Source organism: Haliotis asinina, chromosome 5, assembly GCF_037392515.1.
Source record: "Haliotis asinina isolate JCU_RB_2024 chromosome 5, JCU_Hal_asi_v2, whole genome shotgun sequence".
In the NCBI taxonomy this organism is placed as follows: domain Eukaryota; kingdom Metazoa; phylum Mollusca; class Gastropoda; order Lepetellida; family Haliotidae; genus Haliotis; species Haliotis asinina.
The window spans coordinates 40,671,380-40,691,890 of record NC_090284.1 but is presented as its reverse complement, the minus strand read 5'-3'; the positions used below and the strand labels follow the sequence as shown (position 1 = coordinate 40,691,890).

At 38.4% G+C, this 20,511-nt stretch overlaps 1 protein-coding gene across 3 annotated transcripts in view; it reads left to right on the top strand.

The window, feature by feature from the left end:
- The window catches only part of LOC137284452 (PDZ and LIM domain protein 3-like), a 35,728-nt gene extending 15,992 nt beyond the window's left edge, over positions 1–19,736 (top strand). Inside the window, exons 3-9 of one of the 3 annotated variants that reach the window (XM_067816264.1) lie at positions 163–304; positions 2,049–2,245; positions 12,132–12,205; positions 14,541–14,649; positions 15,159–15,244; positions 16,290–16,386; positions 17,184–19,736. In XM_067816264.1, the coding sequence (XP_067672365.1) occupies positions 163–304; positions 2,049–2,245; positions 12,132–12,205; positions 14,541–14,649; positions 15,159–15,244; positions 16,290–16,386; positions 17,184–17,187 (709 nt within the window). In that variant the 3' untranslated portion in view covers positions 17,188–19,736. Of the gene's footprint in view, positions 1–162; positions 305–2,048; positions 2,246–12,131; positions 12,341–14,540; positions 14,650–15,158; positions 15,245–16,289; positions 16,393–17,183 lie in introns of those variants that run through there. The other 2 variants (XM_067816262.1, XM_067816263.1) reach the window with 2 other exon arrangements.
- The last annotated feature ends 775 nt before the right edge of the window (positions 19,737–20,511 follow it).

Sequence of the window (20,511 nt, the reverse complement as noted above, 5' to 3'; positions counted from 1 at the left end):
AAGTTGAAACACATTCATTTTACTTCTTGCCATATGACTAGAATCTTATTTTCCCTAATAAACATAACATTATGGTAATAATTATAAGTCTGTGTTATACCTAATGCAGCGATAATGCAGTGATGATATATTAGCTGCCTAACAATTATTCATATGTCATAGGGGAGCAGTGAAGATCTGGAAGCCACACGTCACACCGTTGTCCTCGCTCCGACCAGAGGAACTCAAACCCATCGTGGCAGCAACAGGAGATGAATTTATTCCCGTACAGAGGACATCCCTTGTCAAGAACAAGCCCGAGTCTGTAAGGATGTTATGTTTTCACAGGCAGTCCGATGTTGTTTTACAAGGGATATTAGCTCTAAGGTGGTTGTAATGCCCATGTACTGACTTATCACACTCTTAGCACTGGGGCTGCTTTGTATGATGACATCGAGTGTCATGATACTATTCTGCAACAGTAACCAGCCATGCTTGATGGCAACAATACATTGACACGATTAATATACTTAACAGCAATAGAAACGCAACTTTGGCTTTTTGTCAAGAATTTCGATTGAAGACATAAACATGAACACTTTTATGAGATTCATTTTTCTTTTTCTGTTCAGTACATATTACATATGAACCAAACATGAAATTTTACTACTAATGAACAGTCCCACACCAAAAAAAAGAGAAAATCCAAATGATAAGCAATTCAGCCCAAATGTTTTGTTTTTGTTTGTTTGGGCCCTAGTTTTCACATTCCTCACATTAAAAAACTGAAGTTTTTTCCCATGGAAGTACATTGTTACATAGACAAGTATTTTGTCTGTTTGAGATTTCCAGACCCTCAGTAGACTTCAGTTAAGATAGGCCCACAGCAAAAAACACTTTCCTCACTCATCCACATGAAGTCATATTTCTAGTTGTGATTTGTCTACTGTAGTTGACACATTGACACATGAATTACCTTGCTCCATTCAACCTTCCTGTATATACTCATGGAAACAATTAAGGGAACATATGAGCATACAAGTGTCCCTTTATTTTTTTCCAGAATATCACCTACAATGCAATACACACCTTGTGAACAAACCTCTAAAAGAATAAAGGAACACTTGTACATTAGTAGTATAGGGAATGGGGGTTCTGGACCACTTCACATATAGAGTGTGCTAAAGCTAAGCAAAAGCTAAGCAAAGCTAAGGAAATTGCTTAGCTTTGCTTAGCTTTTGCTTAGCTTTAGCACACTCTATATGTGAAGTGGTCCAGAACCCCCATTCCCTATACTACTACATTTCATATGTTTCCATGGGTGTATACTGAAAACAGCCATGGTGAAGTTGAATTTACTGTCTGTCAGTTATACTACCCAGATTTTTCTTACATTGATGAACTTAGGACAAATGAATAGCATCAGTCAGTATTTTGTAAATGCCCACTATTGGAAAATGTCTATTTGCCTAAGGGACTTAGCTGCAGTTGGATGATTACTTTTATGTGTGGATTGAGTGAGTTTAGTTTTACGCCGCACTCAGCAATATTCCAGTTATATGGCGGCGGTCTGTAGATAATCGAGCCTGGACAAGCCAGTCAAGTTATCAACAGCATTGGCATCAATCTCAACAACAAGGATACGATGACGTGTTGGCCAAGTGAGAGAGTCTGACCACCTGATCCTGTCAGTTGCCTCTTACAACAAGCATAGGTTACAGAAGATTTCCAATTCTAACCCTGATCTTAGGGGTCATTCATTGTGGAAGTCAGAGAATGTGTAAACTCCAGTTCTTTGTATAGAGTTACTTCCTCTTGGTGTGTCCTAAAACTGGATTGTGGGTTTGAACATTCTTGTCCTCAAAGTGTTCCCAGGTATGTCCAACACCAACATATGCTCTTAGACTTCACCAAAGACCAAGATCATGTCAGATTTTCCTCCAACATACTCCTGACACTCACTCTACTGTTCATATTGATATCAAACCACACTCACTTACTCACTCACTCACTCACTCACTCTTTACCCAATTCACTCGCTCACTTAAAAATGGTTGATTATATTCCAGGAACCATGCAGAATAGGCAGCTCTCACAACCGGGCAGCAAAGCCATTTGGTGCTGCAGCTGGTGGCGGTGGGAGCAACACTGCCAAGCCCACTGTTGTCCATGCTCAGTATAACAGCCCTATTGGGCTGTACTCAGCAGGAAATATCGCCTCCACCTACTCCTCACAAACGGCTGTTGTACGACAAGAGATGGAGAAGTGAGTTTCAGAAACTAATGCTGATTCTTGATACGAGCTTAGCTCCATCCTATGGACCTGGATGCAATTAAAACCCTGGATGCCAAGTTGTTTTTTTAAAGGTTTGAGAAGTGAACATTGTGCGAGAATTGCGCTCGCATGGTCCTTGATCTACGTCTATGACATTACACAGAATTGTAGAGTTTTTAATTTCCTATCCGTTGGCATAAATATAACTGAGACTCCCTCAGGGGTTTGAGGAACAGACACTGCTAAATGTTGTCCCAAACTTTTGTGTGTGTTAAAAAACAGTAAATGTCTCCACTATTTTTTGTGCACCAATAAAAGCACTTTGCTACGATTTTTTAATTTGTAATCTTTGCGGAAAGTGTGAGTGAAGAAAATATAGCTTGATATCTGAATGACATAAGTGTATATGAAATGGATTTATGTGCTAATGCATAAGGTCATGTGCACAAAATCAAAAATAACTGGCAATAAATGTCAAAAGTGGATTTTCTTCTATGACGTCAAACGTCGACAGAGAGGTCATGCTCAGATAAAGATAAGGGGGCATAACTCTGCTATGCTTTACATTAGGTCAATGTAACTCAGATCACATGGATTGAATTTGCTGTCGATATCGACAGTATATTTTCGTTATGTTTTGTTCACAATGAAAAACTATTCCAATACAAAGTTCCCCAATATGAGAGGATACCTTTTAATAGTTTCACACTTTTGTAAGAAAAGATGCCAGTGTACTACATCAAAAAGCAGGTAATAGCGATTTGTATGTCCCTATCCGATACATAATTTTGTCTTAGATTCCCATATTCTCCTGTTTGTGTAGATGTATTTTGATTAATTTTGCGTCATTATTAACATAGTAACAGACACATCTTCAAATGTAATGAAATAACTGAAAATACTGCGACATTTAGGTAGACGTCATGGCATGTTCTGTGAATTTTGTGATGTTGGAAAAAGGCACAGGTTTGCTAATTAGTGTATATTTAACCTAATATACACTCAATGTGTAAAAGATCCTGGCTTCTGTGTCATATTTCAACACTTTTTAGACAAAACATAAAATGAATGGCTTTGAATAGTGAAATACTAAAATAGTGTCCTGAATATATCAACAGACAGTTTTACTACGTATCTTATTGTGAGCAACACATGCACCTGTCTCGCATCAGTTTTGTGTAAATGAAAATTTCACAACACTTGAATATTCATTGAATACTTGTTTAGGATATAAACTTGTCTTCTTATGATTATGTAATTATTTCACTTCATAAGTATGCAATGAAAGATACAAAGAGGTCGCTTTTTTAGTATGGAAGTATTAGAATATGGACGGAAGGATTTTTAAATAATCATGGTAATGTTTGAGTTAGATATTCTGCCCTCAAAATATGTTTTAATTGAATTTGATTATTTAAAACAGTGATAATGAATCATCATCAGTCTAAGTAAACTTAGTCTCAGTGTTATTCGTTACACTCCACCACTGAGTCTAACAAAACCTAGTAGAAGGTCGCGTCAGGTAACCTTTGAGCGACCAATGACCGTCCAATCAAACGCGAAACGGTCAAATAGGTTTAACCAATCAGACAACAGCTACTATTTAGGGATTGGAGGGACTTTCAAAATATTCAGGCCACTGACACAGAACTCTCCACAAACAAAAATCCGCATATAACACTGTTATTTGACCTGCAGTATATACGCTTTGGGGTTTCTGATGACATGGTTACCATTAGCTAATATTTCCGCAACATAACATCCTTGAATATTGCCAAAAACACTATTTCAGCAGCTGTTTATTCACCGTTGTCATGGATGTATGTATGCCGTGTGCATCACTCGGGTACGAACCTTTTTGAGATAAAAAGTTCAAAAGGCAAGTGCGAATGTGCACTTTCGCGATTTGGTAAGCAGTGTTCTGATTGGTCAATCTCAAAGGTTACCTCATGCGACCTCCCATAAGGTTTTGTTAGACTCAGTGGTTGAGTGTAACGAAAAGTACTGGGGATAGACTGATGAATCATAAAACATTTTTGACAAACTCGCACCTGGTCAGTCAATTTTCATAATTGTTTTGTCTATAAAAATGGCACAAACCAATGCAACGAACAAGACAATTCCTTTAAATATGTGTGCCTATACATTTCATAAAATGTGCAAATCCTTTTCATTAAAATTGTCAGTTTTACTTAAAAGGTATTATTTTATTAACTTGTTCATATGAAACTGCAAGATTGGTCTAAACGTATTGAATATTGTACATACATCACAGGAACCAAAGCACATGTTGCAGTAATGGCTACGTGTGATCTTCTAACATTTGTGTAGAGGCTTAAAATGTGATATAGTACCCTCACTGAGTCAATTTCCCATGTAAATATTATTCAAACAATATATTTAGCTTTCAAAGAATAAAAATGCACACACTATATCCACATATAATATGATGTTGAACATGGATGTGCATGCATGTAGATACTGAAATCAGTTTCATGAAAAAATACTAGTATATGAACAATATGCAAAATATACATCACAATACTGATAGTGCAATCGGAGTGATATTGTCATTTTGTACACTCTTGTTCAACTGACCTTCACCTCAAAGAAATGGCCTAATAAGTGCCGCAGTGTTGACGTGTGACATCACTACAGATGACTGATTTGTTCAAAATGGCTTCTTTGCTGACAAGGGTACACAGGACTCTTTCCTTGATTCAGGGATCTTTTGTACATAAATGTGAGATGTAGGTTATCAGAAGTATTCTGACTATCTGTGTATTGTTATGTTTTTATTGTTTATATTGTAAACGATGGAATTAGCCAGAAATGGCAAGAAGTCCTGTTGTTGTTCTGCGTGATTTTTGTCATTCATGGCATCACACTGCACTAAAGGTTTGACAGTTTCTTATGAATTATCAAATGATTGCATTGTACTACTTTTTTATTTGCTATTTCTTGCTATGATACGCTTCCCCTGAATATTCTAAGCGTATTGAGCTATTGTACGCAATGACTACACGGCTGAATGTTGGAAAATTTTTGAAAATGCTACACAGTGTAAAATAGGAATTTTTCTTTGTTTACATTTCAAACATACCCAGTATCTTTCATTTTGTTTTATCTAGACAGTTGGTATTGGTGACAAAGACCATTTGTAATTTGATTCTAAGTTGTGGGGGGGATTCAATGATGCATTTGTCGCAGATGAAATATATATGATGTAATAGGTGTCTCAATACCAGCCTTGTTGAAACATGATTTCGTAAAGACGATCCAATATGTCGGGAAGCGCACTTCGGCGTTCGAGTTAGTGTAATTTCGAAAACATCCCAACCGATTCAAGGTTCATTGACGTTTTAGAATTATCATTACTGGATACATGAAAACTTGATATCAGTGATCATTAATAGGCTATTTTTGAAATTCAGTACTCACAGTATTTATCCGATTTTCACATTTCAAAACATGCAGCAAATAACGCTTTGAAGCACAATTTTGTATAGTGTGAAAAATGGGACACTTACGATGAAGGCTATTTTGAAAGGCAATATTAAGCACTTGAGCTTGGTCTGAGATAATAGTGGATGGTATGAACAAACAGGGAATCTTCCACAGAATTAAAAAATGTCAAGTATATGTAAGTGTGCAGTATATTTAGAATTTTATTGGACTTCAAAGGGGGGGTGAAGCGGAGGGACGTATATGTACTAAAGTCATCTGAGCAATAAAGTGATTGTAAGTCCCATACTGTAACATCATCATCATCATTACCACCACCATCCTCAATGTCAACCTCCTCTTCCTCCTCATCGTCATCATCCCTGGTTGCTCTGTATTTCACACCTTCCCTATCCAGCATGAGCCAGGTTGTACATGTAGGACAGCCAAACAGTTGATCAATCATTACCTTGTATACACTCAGCATTTGCATGGTGTATAGTACTGGTATTGATTGCTCTACTGGATGTGCGGGAAAGCCCACGTATATTGATGAGTCATCAGTTTGTGTAGACAGTAGGGTGTGGTTGCAGTGGGTGATTTGACTCACTTCATACAGAAGGACCATGAGTTAACATGGACACAATAAGGATGATATCAAGTGGGTTAGGTTGAAGGGGATGGGGATGACTTGAGTAGTCAAATTTATCACCATTACAAATTATGGTGAATTACTTCATTGAGAATTTGACTAATAACATTAGATGGAAATGGTGGTGGCAACATTTATGTCAGTATTTAACAGAAACTAATGAACTGGGTTGAATATGAGTATCTGAATGAGTTGGGGTTTGTATTTAGTACTCAATATGAAAGCAGACATACTGTTGATAACAATTTCTTTAAGTAACAAACATTACTAGAGTTGAGAGACTAAAACGTATCACCGCGACCTCTCCATGTGCTGGATTGACTAAGGCATATGAATCTGTCCCTCACGAATGGATTCTGAAGTCTCTTCAGTGTATTGACCTCCCTGAGCGACTACTTGATTTACTCAAGTCTTTAATGAGTTGCCGGTCACCTCAGCTTGAGATGTACTTGCAAGGGCAGGTGCAGACTTCAGAATCTATTCCAATCAGAAGGGGAATATTTCAGGAGGACTCCTTCAGTCCTTTGCTTTTTTGTCTGTCTTTAAATCCGTTGAGTTTTCTGCTCAATAGGGAGGAGGGTTACCATGATGGGACTCCTCAGTACAGATCCCCAACACCTCTTACTCATCTGCTATACATGGATGACGCTGAGCTCCTTGCCAAAGGAGATACCAATTTGAAACAACAGGTTCTCCTTGTTGAGTCCTTCACTAATGATATTGGCATGACATTTGGACTTGACAAATGTAATACTTTTCATTTGAAACGTGGCAAGGTAACTAATAATGGATTGGTCAAGTTACAAGGGGGAGGAATTATTGAACATATCATGGAAGGCCTACATCTTGGAATGCAAGTTTAAGACAAGCTCCAGAATGCCCAGATTCAAGATAAACTTGGGGCCAAGTATAAATCTCATTTCAAGAAAATCTTGAGTTCAGAGCTAAATGCATGAAACAAGGTGAAAGACACCAATACTTTTGCTGTGCCAGTCGTCTCCTATTCCTTTGGAGTAGTGGATTAGACCAAACATGACATCCAGAGTCTTGACCGCCTGACCAGAAGGATCATGTCTAATAACAGAGCACACCACCCTCGTTCCTCTCTTACTTGTTTATATATGCCAATCAGTTCTGGAGGTCAGGGTTTGATTAATGTGGAGGCTCTTCATGATAGAATTTTATTGTGTACTTTTGCACATATTTATCAGATGATCCTCTGGTGACACACATCAAGACTCATGATGAAAGCAAGGAATTCCACAGCAATTATAAGCGTGCGATGGTTGTGTGACACAATCTGAAATTTGAAATTGATTTTGTTGATGACGATGTAATGCTGGACAGTACTGCGATGGGAGTAAACCAAGTGAAGTCTTTCATCAAGTCGGCCCAGAGTCGGTCCTTTGTGGAGAAGCTGTCTGAGAAGCCATTGCATCATGTGTACATGCAGTGTGTGGAACAGAACAGCAGTCCAACCGACTTCTTCGCCTGGATGACCCCGAGGTCCATCCATGGTACGACCCTGAACATGTCCAAGGCATCCTGGAAAATGATGCTTTTAAACTTCTCTGGAATAGACCAATATACAGCGTGAGACGAATTCCAGCCAACAAACCTGATCTTGTCCTTTTTCATAAAACCAATGAAATTATTTATATCATAGAATTTTGTGTCCCTTTGACAGAAATGTGATTGTCAAGATTCAGGAAAAGCATGATAAATATGCGGACCTCACCTTTGAAATGTCTTGCTTGCATCCCTAGTACACTGTTGTCAGGCTCCCCATTGTTCTTGGTGCCCTTGGTTTGATACCTCCTGATCTCTTGGAGCAGATCAGGAGAGTGCCCAGGTTCTCCACCGGGAGCACAGCCCTTCTGACAATCTGGGTAATGCAGAAGGCTGCAGTGTTGGGGAGCCTTCATATTCTCCAGAGAGTACTTGGTGGGTTCAGCTATACAGTGTTTCCTGGGAGAAGTCCCATTCGCTGTCTGGGCTGCATGTAGAGGGGGCGTGGGCCCTGAGCTGATGATGAGCTTTGCCAGCCTGACTGTGCCAGGATCACCCAAACCCTCTCCGCTGCATTTCAGTCTTAATCTCGTATAGAATAATAATAAATGTACATTCCATACACAAGTCCAGGTTGGACTCGTCAGACTCAGCAACCACCGTCTGAAATGGCCGATCTTTTCACATGCACTGTCTGCGGTACGAGCCAGTCCCCCGCAGAAACGCATTGCTCAGGCACATTAGAGTCAAACACAAAAACACTGCTTTCGAGTGTACCATCTGTACCCAGTCATACAACGGGCCTGACGCATCTCGGAAACACCTTAATATGAAACACTCATTTGTCACTTAAGTGTCCAACATGAGAAGTTACATGAGACCTGTTATATGCCGGAGAGACACACTCACTGGTTTCACCAGAGCCATGGGAACACATGTCTCCAACCCGGAGGACAGTTTCCTGGCAGCAGACAGTTTCATCTTTGCGAGTACTAAGGTAATCCCCCTGGATACGCCATCAGACCCAGTGATCCACGCTATTTTCGCCCAGCAGAGACAGAAAATGTCCCGCCGACCAACACTTCCAGCACACCTCCTAGAACTATAAACAGACTCCTAAACCAGGTAAGCGCTTATGCTCCAGGTCATTCTAAATGCCTATACGTGCTGTTAAGAGATGGGATCCCGAACTGGTCTACAGACATTCATCTCTGTTTCTTATTACAGAGCCCTGGGAAGTCCTCCCATCTCAATGGGCCAGTGCCTTCACCACCAGGGTATAGAACTTTGCCCAACAACTCATATGCCACCCCGCCATAAGGAGAACCCTTGACGACATTCTGGTGGAATATCGTCTATTAGTGAACACCGAGGCAGAGCACCAGGACATACTCTCCTCAGCCATGCTTTTGACCCTCACCACCCCGGTGATACAGCCCGACAGCCATATTGATGAGTTTTAGCATACATCTGAGCACCACCATTGACTGTGTGAAATGTCATTATGTGTTAATCCAGTTGGATTACACATTCATTCTAATCCGGAATACAAGTTATATACTCTTACAATCACATGTGTTGCTACTTTACTGAGCCCCTCACACAAATCATAGCGTGCTAGGGCCCCAGGTCCCAAACCAGCAGTGAAGGACTTTATTTATACAAATTCTATATTTATCCTATATACAATTTGTATTAACCTTTTGGCGATCCGACAAACTTTATAACTATTTTGTTATATTTGTCGGCCCAGATAAGTTCCATTCATTTACATGGAACACTCTAGTGATAAATAACAAACACTGAGACAATTAGTTTCAGAATCTTATTTTCACCAACACCATCGTTTTTACCTTTATTTAGGAATGTGAATCTTACATTTCTTCAATAGTAACACATCACACATATAGACCCGTACATTGTCAACCACACAATGAGAGACAGTACATTACAACCAGTCTGATATATGAGTTGCCAACTGGACACATCTCCATGGTTACAGCACTGCCCTCCCGTGGCCCTGAAATCATAAGCAACACATCCATTACACTCCGGATACACTACCAGCAACCATTGGCACCCCACCGGAACACCTCCTCCGGTATCTACCCGCCACACCAGCCAGACCAGCCACCACCTCTGGGTCCAAATAGTACACCATCGAATTGGAAACACACTGAACCCAGCTCCAAAACTCACTTTCGACCTGGACACTGCCACCGGCCAAGCACCCACCAAGCCCAAGCAGTTGATCTATCGGTGCACATTATGCTGGTCTATTGCACTTTTTGCAATGCCCACTTGAAGACTATCAGACTGGGAACCTAGATCAGGTTTCTAGAAACCTGCGCTAAGGCAAACCTGATACCTGAAGCCTAAAGGGTTCAGCTGCCAACCCTGCAGGCTATTTTACCCCCGGAGGCACTTGCCACTGCCAGAGCCAACACTGTCAAGACTTGTTCATAATCACTTACGAACATCCACCTGGACCTGATAAGACAACAGCAAACTTCCACTGACGACACTCAAATCGGAGTTCCCGTGGGACCTGGAGGAAAAACACCACCACACTAACAACACTGGCATCTCCACCGTCATCACCAGGGAGGAAACGAGCACTCACACTCCTCGCCTCAATAAACCGAACTAAAAAAGAACTGTGATATAGAAGACCCGTTTACCATGGAAAACTTTATTCCGGGCGAGCCTCGCACCAACACCCTCTTGCTCCAGAAAACAACTCCCACGTCGTCAAAATGAACGCCGACCACCGACCCAACCCCGTCGCTGACTCACCAACAGGTGATGTTGCAACAACAACCCCCAGAGGCAGAATTCCAGTCCATCAAGCTCTCGCCGCCCTGCAGGGGAACCTAGACCTAAACAACACTTCAGATCTTTCTATTGACATGTGAATCAATAATAATGCCAATAAAAATTCGGAAAGTTACCAGAATTTTGTGGTAAATCTCTCTGATTATCAATTATTTGACTCACAAGTGAGCATTCTCAACAAGGGCTTAACATTCAGTCCTACACCAGCTAGGTGTAATAAAAGACAGTCATTTTCTGACTTAAAAGCACTCTTTCGACGCATGACAATTTTTCATGACACCCCGTCAGATGGTAGATATCCACTTGACATTGAATTTGTTCCTAAAAGCACTTGGAACCCACCCTACAGTATGGTCTTGAAGCATTCTTCAAAGCTGTTACCAGTGATTTCTTAAAACTAGAAAACACCAAATTCCACTTCTGCAATGTTACAAAACCTGAATTACTTGCACTCAACAAGCTCAAAAGTAACAACGAAATAGTTATTAAAAAAGGTGATAAGGGCTTGGCTGTAGTTTTTCAAAATACGACTTACTACGTTGCAAAAGCAAAAAAGCAGCTCTCTGACAATTATTACTGCAGAGAATGCAGAAATATCAACTCTTCCCAGTACTTTTACAGTACTCACACAGGCTGCAAATATCCGGCCCGTGAATACAGTTGCCAAAGTCACAATGTAGTATATCTGTCACTTGCAACTCCTGCAACATAAAATATGTAGGTGTAAAAAAAGGGGGCCTTCAGAATCAGACTTTCTGAACGCTTTGCAGACATTACCCACGAGAAAGGACAAACCTGTTGCTCACCATTTCAATCTCCCCAGTTATCAAAAGAGTGATCTGAGATACACCATTATCACTCAGCGTAAGGCAAACCCTGAACGGGAGACTATCACTAAACTCCGTCGCTCAACAGAGTTGAAGCGGATCTTTGAGCTCCACACGTTCAGCGCACAAGGTCTCAATGACAAAATTGTTGGTTGAAAGTCACCCTGTTTTTCTATACCATATATAGTTAGTTATAATGGGATGAAAACAGGTGGGTCTTCAGTGTTTTAATGGGGTAAAGTCAACTGCAGATTTTATAACCAGACGGAGAGAGTTCCTAAGTAGAACAAGGGCAGAATTAGCAAGGGATTTCTTTCCAGATGTTTCAAGTATATAGCGTGGTACAGAGAGCAAGTTCTGATTTTGAGAGCTGAACTGTCTTTCTAGGATGTATGGTTTAAGGAGCTCCCGTAGGTACGAGTATTCTGAACTTTCAGAGTGGAGACGCTGGTAAACAAAACACAACAGTTTGAATTCAATTCTTAGTTTGACAGGAAGCCAGCGCAGGTCTTATTAGATGCAATACAGTGTTTGGAAGAATATATAACTACCCCAGCGTCACATCATATTGGTCAGTAAAATGATTTTAATGTTTGTTTCCTTGTTCCAGCCTAGATGTGAGTGATTCTGACACGGGTACAAAGAAGACTGGGACCTTTGAACCCATGGGTGGGGAACAGCAAGGTCAGGAGAGTGCACGCTACCAGGAGATCCCAGAAGGGCAGGAACCCGAATATAAGGGCTACACTAATCCGCATGTTCAGTCACGCACGTTCAAGGCTCTGCAGGATAACTTAGAGCAGCAGGGCGAGTTGCCATGTATGTGTTGGTTTGCATGTTTCACTACATTGTCAAGGCTCTCAAACAGAAAACTCCTCATCCAGTCTGGTATAGCAGACCCATCAGTGACTAGCATCATGGGAGTGTGTGTCGATGGGATATTATGAAACATCCTTGTGATTTACGGAAGGGTAAACATGTAAACACCTAGGATTTAGTCTGAAACACCCTTGCTTTGACCTGAAACACCCATGATTTTGTCCAGAACACATAGGATTTGATCTGAATCACCCAGTTTTTAGCCCAAACCACACCCCTGATTTGATCTGAAAGACCTCCTAAACAAGGAGGAAGGAAGTATACACTCTGAAACGTATTTTTCCCCATTAGAAGTTGAGATACACAAATGTTGCCTCTACTTATGATTAAATTTGAAACACAGCTGATTTTATGTTCTCTCCTTGTTCTTGGTGTAGTAAATAGCAGAGTAAAATATTGTTTGAGAGCTTTGATCACATAGACACATGATGTCACTACATAATCACATGTTCTGCAGTTGATCACAACTGATAAATGTACTAGCCTTTGAGAACCCAAAGTTATCTCTATTGTTTATGAAAATGAGACAAATTGCAAATGTTTCAGAAATGGGTAATATCAGTACATGATTTAACCAGACATTTTGAACTGAATTCGTATCCAATTGGTGTCTGATATTGTAGGTGAATAGTCAGTCAGTATCTTTATGAAGGCCCCTTATTGAAATATTTATGACAACTTTTTCTGTGTTGATCTTGACCTGATTTTCATAAGAACTGGGGTAGTGTGACTTCCATCCCTCGATGTATCTCCCTCCAAATGTCACACAATTATCAGCAGACTAAGTATTATCAAGTGGGAATAATTCATTTGACCTTGCATCGTAATTTACTTGAGATATATTTTATCTATTTATTTAGTATTTCTATGGTCATTTTTGAAAATATCAGTCGCCAATATTTTTGATGATACTAAACAAATATTATTTATTACTAGGAAATGGACCAATATTGTTACCATGGTAACCTAATATAACAGGTGATAATTTATGCATGTTTTATGTTCAGATTACCAAGATGCCTTCAAACTCAGTTTTCTAGTGAAGACAGTTAATAAAAGATACCAAGTTTCAAACAAGTGAAACCTGTCTTGAAAGGTATTCTTGCCGTTAAGATTGGTAACAATTCTCTGCTTCATGAGGTTTCACCTCATGAGTGGACATTAAGAAAAAATCTGTTGTCTTAACAAGGATTGATTTGTACAAGTTTGCATGGAAATGTAACATTTAATCATTGTAAAATTAGCATAATAGTCGAAATAGTTCTGAACAGTTGTGTGTTGCTGTGTTTGAAGTTTTTGAGTTGGTTTGCATTTTGTCCTGCATGTTAAGTTAATACCTCAAACGAGAGGGCTTCAGCGTCACATGACAGTCATGTGACTACTTGATCACACTGTTCTTAGTGTTTTACACCAGTGGTCTGTTGTGGTAGTGAAAAACACTAATATGTTGTCTGTAGTAACAATATCAGTTACAGAAGATCTATTGGAATATATATAGTTGGTATTGAAGACAATTTGAAGACATTTTGCAGCTTAATTTATCTGTCTCAGATATTACTGCTAACTGCACAAGACATCTCAATCAATTCAAACCATGTCAACTGTCAACTACAAACAAATGTTTAATGTGTAAATTGTGTTGAAACAGTTTTTACCTCTTTATCAAAATGGTCCCCTGCCTTGATATTCTGGAATATTGTCAAAAGTAGGGTAAAACTAAACTTACTCACTTTCTTTATTAAAATGGATTTTTTTAAACTTGAATTTTAGGAATTTGGAAAGGTTATTTGAACATCACTGTAGTACCTTTATTACACAGGAGCCTTGTTTTGCAATGCTTGCTTCGTGTATCACGTAGTGTTGGTGGACTTGCTGTTTGTACTCATTGCATTGTATGTTGATTGAAAGTTAACATCTGGCACCAATAAGTTTGAGCTAAAAGCATCATGTAATAATATCAGTCAACCTATATGATTTGATGAACATATTTTGATAATAAACTTTTGTCTACATGTTCAATAATTTAACCATGTTCATGTTACGATATCTATAGAAAACTGTTCAAATTGGAAGTATTCAGTGTCTACCATTCCTAAATTTGTCCTACTGACAAGCTTTAGATGGAGGATTTGTTTTTCAGATTCAGGGGCAGGATTCCGGTCTGTGAAAGCTCCAACTGCCCTGCCTCCAAGTCAGAAGAAACCTCAGCAACCATCTATGAGATGCGGAGAATGTGACATGCTTGCTCAGTAAGTGTGAATCTGGTACTCTCTTCTTCAGAGGCATGTTAACTCTTTATTTGAAGCTTACATGCACACCCCCCCAAAAAAAAACTTTTGCAGATTCTGATACCTTTCAGTATGGACTTACAGTAACTAATTATCAAAAATGCAAAATCAACTTACAACTTTGAAAAATAACACAATGGAAAATAACCCCTGAAATCAACAGATTCACTATTTACGCCCCAGCTTATTTATGCAAGATTTTCACTCATAGTGCAATACATACCTTGTGAAGAAACCTGGAAAGGAATAAAAGAACACTTGTACCTTCAAGTGTTCATCATTAGTGTCCAAGAGTATGTTAATGTAATTGTAAAATGGCCGATTTTCACATTAAGCAGTATTGATGTTTTGACATTTGCATAAATGATACTACTCTCCTTAAGCTATTTTTATAGAACAAACATTTAACAAGTATTACTATCCATTAAATGTGAAATATGAAATGGAACATATTCTTTATCTGTTCTCAGGGGTGTGATTGTGAAAGCCAATGGACTTCCCTACCATGTAGCCTGTTTCAAGTGTGCAGCGTGTGGTATGAACCTGAAACAGAAAGGTATTCTTTATAGTGGCCATGCTATGCTTGCCACAAGCCAGTAATAGACCCATGAAAAGCATGTTTACTGAGAAAATTGGGCAAAACTTTGAAAAAAGTATGACTAGCTGCTGAAAACAATATATCAGACTATAGGTGGCAATTACATTGCTCAGCCAGGTATGACGACAAAAAGTCATCTCACCTGGCATGAAATGCATGCACTACCTACTGGCACAAGGGATCATCTTAAAGATATTGTGGGCATTTTCATGTGTGTTGAATATATGTATTAATTATCATCTTACATGTCTTTCTTTCATGAAGATAATATATGTAAAAGAGTATGATACCTGAAACCCGTAGTAAAGGATCGTATCAAATGTCTCAAAACATGTAGGTGGCATGACAACCTGAAGATCAACAGGACTGGATATTGTTATATATGTTAATGCATGCCGCATATTTCCCTACTTAAATTCCTCTATGGGATTATCATATCTTAGCTGATATCACTATCCCCCAACCCAACCCCAACCATCCTCACTGCTTTACACATGCTGCTTTAGCTTGTGAGATGACCCCTCCTACCAGTTTCTCTTTATTGTGATAGTGAGACCCCATGGTAGCTACATCCTTAATAGTTTCAGCATGAAAGTTATTATCATTTACAACTATCGTTTATAATGAGGTTAAGTCTAGTTTCAAAATGGGCATTTAAAAAGGGTTCTTTGTAATACAATATCATCACACACTAATTTGCATAAAGCCATGGTCTGTTCTAAATGAGTCACTTTGTATTTTGATGAAATTCGCATGAACCATTTCCGCACTAATCTCTCCTCAGTAAAGCCCTAACTTCACCTTTCCTATCTCCCTACCACAGAGACTGTAGTTAGGCAAAGCTTATTTTAACAAATATTCCACTCTTTCGCCTATTAACTACATAAATTGTAGAGATAAACATGACAATTTTTTTTTACAGTTTTTTTCTATTTCTCCAACAGTACATATAGTTAAAACTTACAACACATTTTCCTACATGTGTGTTGTGTTTGTGCTACAGGATACTTTGTTGTTGAGGAGAAGCTGTACTGTGAAACCCACGCAAGACAGAGGGCCCAAGCCCCAGGGCCTGACATGGTGTCTGTACCTGTCTACAGGTGAGTTCTTTGTGAGTCTGAGTGAACACGGAGATAGTCATCCTCTTCCCAGGTTACTCTTGTCATAACTTCCCACTTCTGTTCTAATACATATATTTCCCAGTTCTCGTAAAATCCCTTAACAGCCAAAAATCACAACACAAATTATCTCCCTCCTTTCTATCCAATCTTATCTTGTGTTGCATCAACTTAGATCCAATATGGTGGCTGCCATGAAGTTAGTTGATCAACGTGCGAAGGATAAATTTGATATTTCATCTTTAACTGAAAAGCGAAAACTAGTGTAATAGAGAGTGCAGGAATCAACTGACAAGATGTTTTTGTTGATGTGACTCTTAAGACAGTTAATGGCTAGCTTGTCCGTTGTCAGCAAGTGGGGTGGAGACGCCATGGTCCGCATTTATATGTCTGGGTTATGTCTAGATGAAACAAAGTGCTGGGGAAGAGATTCTGGTTTTCTGAAGCATCCAGAAATTACTGATCACTTTTGAAACAACATCGCTGATTGCACAACTAAATCTGATATCAACCAATCACAAATCCGAACACTCACACCATGAAAGAGTCGTAATAGAACAGAGGATACGTACAAAGATATGACAGAAGTAACCTCTGTGGGAAGAGAATGGGAGACAGTGTATTAACTTGGATGATGATGATTGCAGAGTTGCTGTACGTCGATTGATAATATTGAATATTGATTGTGAATACTTAGACGCTTAGCACAATGTTTTTACATCTTAATGTTTCATTGCATATATTTAGTGATATTATTTTCAAAATATTTGCCTTTACAGGTAAATATTTATTGAAGATTATCAAGTTGTGTGCAAGAAGTCCTCCCAGACCAACAACCAGCCCGGCCTGTCATCCCTATTTCCTTCCACAGACTGACAAGTCATAGCATATAGAAGAGTTCACTTGTAGATAATGGGGATGATAAGATGAAAAAAGACATTACAATAGATCAGAAGCTAGTGACACCTGAGCTTTATTCCCTAGTTGTCTCCCCTATAGGCCGAGTTTAGACAGGGTTGTCATCAAATTCATCCTCATCTGACTTTCAGCTTGTTTATTTGATTTTACTTTCATTGTGTCATGACCATGAATCACCTTTTGACTAAAGGTGCCAAGAGATCTGATATTTTTTTGCCATAACATATCAACAAATTTTAGTTTGTTATATCCATTTTATCTGGGTGTACTGTATTTTGTCTATTTATTGAAGCAATTGTTTTAAAAACAAATGATTTTTCTCACAACAAGAATGCTAAATTATCCTTTTCAAAACAATACATTTACAATACCATTATAATGGCACACTTGTCAATATAGATTTACAGCTCTAGGATTGGTTTCCAGAAACATATTCTGCTACCTACTCCTTAAGAAATGCCAGCTTATTTACAGTTTACAACAATAAACATCACATATTTAAACAATATAAATGTGGCATATTTTTTTCATTCCATACTGAACAATGCAAACTTGAAGATAATTTCAACATCTGGAAAATGAAAAAAGTAAATAGCTGACATGATTTATAATAATTTTCCACAATACACAAAGCCCTCTGAATGTTTTAGGTTTGTGTTTTTCTGCTGTTTTTTTACCTATTTCTGTTTTGAGAGCAAGGGTTAATTTTCAGCTTAATGTTTGCAGTCTTGTGTTTATTTTTTTGCTCAAGTGCTCAAACAACTTTCTACAGCTCTGCTGACTAGTATGTGATTTTGTGATTTTTCCTTTTGAAAAATAGTTGTTTATTGAAAGAAAACAACAGACAGATCAAAACAATTAGTTGGTGGCGTAAATAGTAAAATAAGTTAATATACTTTACAAATGGTTTCAAATTCTTATCTGGTTTTTCCCCTGTCGGTGTACTGGTAAAGGGAAGTAACTCTGAATCCTAGTTGCAAAGAGTGGTGTACTTGAAGGATGGTGTTCATTTGTTAGAGATTGTAAGGGATGTCATGCTGAATCTCACCACTACAAACAGAGATGTGAGATAGTTATGAAATGTTATCAGTGATGATTGTTATGAGATGCATAATGTTTTATGCATATATTTATGGAGTCATAATGAACGTGTGTTGAGTAAAATAATATGTGAGGTTTAAACTTCTGTGATACAAGTGGTGATAACATTGTGAAAGATATTATAGCAGAAATTCAAGACAGGGTAACATTGTAAATACTCTTTGAGTAAATCTGTTATGTGTGTATTTGATCAATATTGCTGTTAATCTAAAATCATAATTGGCCAAACCAGTTTAATGAATTGTTCTTTTTATATATATTTTAAATTAGCAGCAAAAGGGAGATAATTATTTATTCAATAAATAAACCTATTGTTGTGTGTATGTTACTGTATTTTTGTGTATTTTACATACATTTTGAGGTTAATTTTAAGAGAGAATCTTTGTGGAGAGAAGAAGTGAGGAGAACAGTGTCAAAATATCAAGTTATTGGTAATATATGAAATTATTAAGTTGGTCTGACCTTGAAAATAATTTATATATTTTAGGTAGGAACTAAACAGACTTTTGTAGTAAGAATCAATTAAAACTGTTTCTTTTATTTATTTGTTATCCTTACAATCATCATAGTCATCATTGCATTCTGTGTTTCAGTGGTCAACTCTCCTGTTTGCTAAGGTGCATTGTGTTATCCATTAGTGTGTATGTTACAGTTTGCAAGATGTTTTAACCTGGAATGTTGTTTTGTGAAATTTTGTATGAATATTCTTTGAAAATGTTTTATATATTTCTGTTACTTGCAGTCTGGATATGGAGTCAGATAATTTCATAATCAAAGTTACAAAATCTTTAGTTGAAAATATTTTCACATCCATTAAGGGTACTAGCCAAAGGATAAATTTAGGCATGTCAAGGTTTAATTTTTTCTTAAGACTTATAGCTGTGAGTACATGTATTTGGATAATTCCAAACAAAGAAAGCAAAATATTTCATTTGGTTTTCATGTCCCTGACTAATTTTGATGTTGAAAACATGTTTGTTTGTTTGTTTTTTAAATATTTATTGATAGATGTTTGTGACATGAACACTTACAATTCCATTTGGAAGAATACAAACAGCATCTCATGAACAGCAGAGCATCTGCGAATGAGATGAACTGTATAGCTATGGGCTACGTGTATACGGGCTGTTATAGCATATACGTTATGGGCTACATGTATACGGGCTGTTACAACACCTCAATGGGTACATGTTTACAAGCAGAGTGCTAACATTGGTGCTATAAAACACAGGGTGGCTGTTTTCAGATCAGTAGGGCCAGAATGTTCGATTGTATCTAAATATGGCAATAAAATTTGCTTTCTTCAGTTTTCAGTAGTACTGGTGTTTCATTCTTTTTTCTCTCAGCAAAGTGAGTTGAGTTTGTTTATTGAAATGTTCCTGGTATGTGATTGCAACCTGTAAAGAATCAAAGCTGCAACAGACCATCCTCGATATCTCCAGGGTTGAGAAAAATCTCCACTATATCCTGGATCCATTTACGGCTCGGCCCGATAATTTCATTGCCTTCCTTTGCTGGCTCTGTGCTCTCAAAGTAGCCAATCAGCTTTGCTGCCATTACAACCGAGTTTGCCAGTGTCAAAGATTTGCGAAGGTTTGTTGCAGTGCAACTCAGATTTTGTGAAATCATACATATGTTTAAAAACCAATGTATGCAAGAACTCCTACTACCTATTTCAGAGTACCTCTTCATCATATTCATTTGTGTTGCTTCGTTTAGTCATTTAGATAATTTGAAAAGTGAAAACAACTTGTGATTGTTACGCTGAACTTCCCAGTGACTACACACGTGATTGAATGAAAAGACACACGAGGGAGGTAATAAATTCATCGGCCGAGTCAAGGATGCATCAAGGGTATGGTGGAGATTTATCGGAATGTAACTGCTATAGATATCATGCTTTGGAACAGACAAACCTGTGGTTGATAATCAGAGCAACATCCCATGACTCTGGGTATAAGTACATGCAACAGCACTGAATTTAACCAGCCAATATAGCAGTCTCATGCTTGCTATTCTAACATGGGCAGTTGGGTAACCTAGTGCTGTTGGTTCTAGCATTCGCTCATCACACCAAAGCCCAGTTTG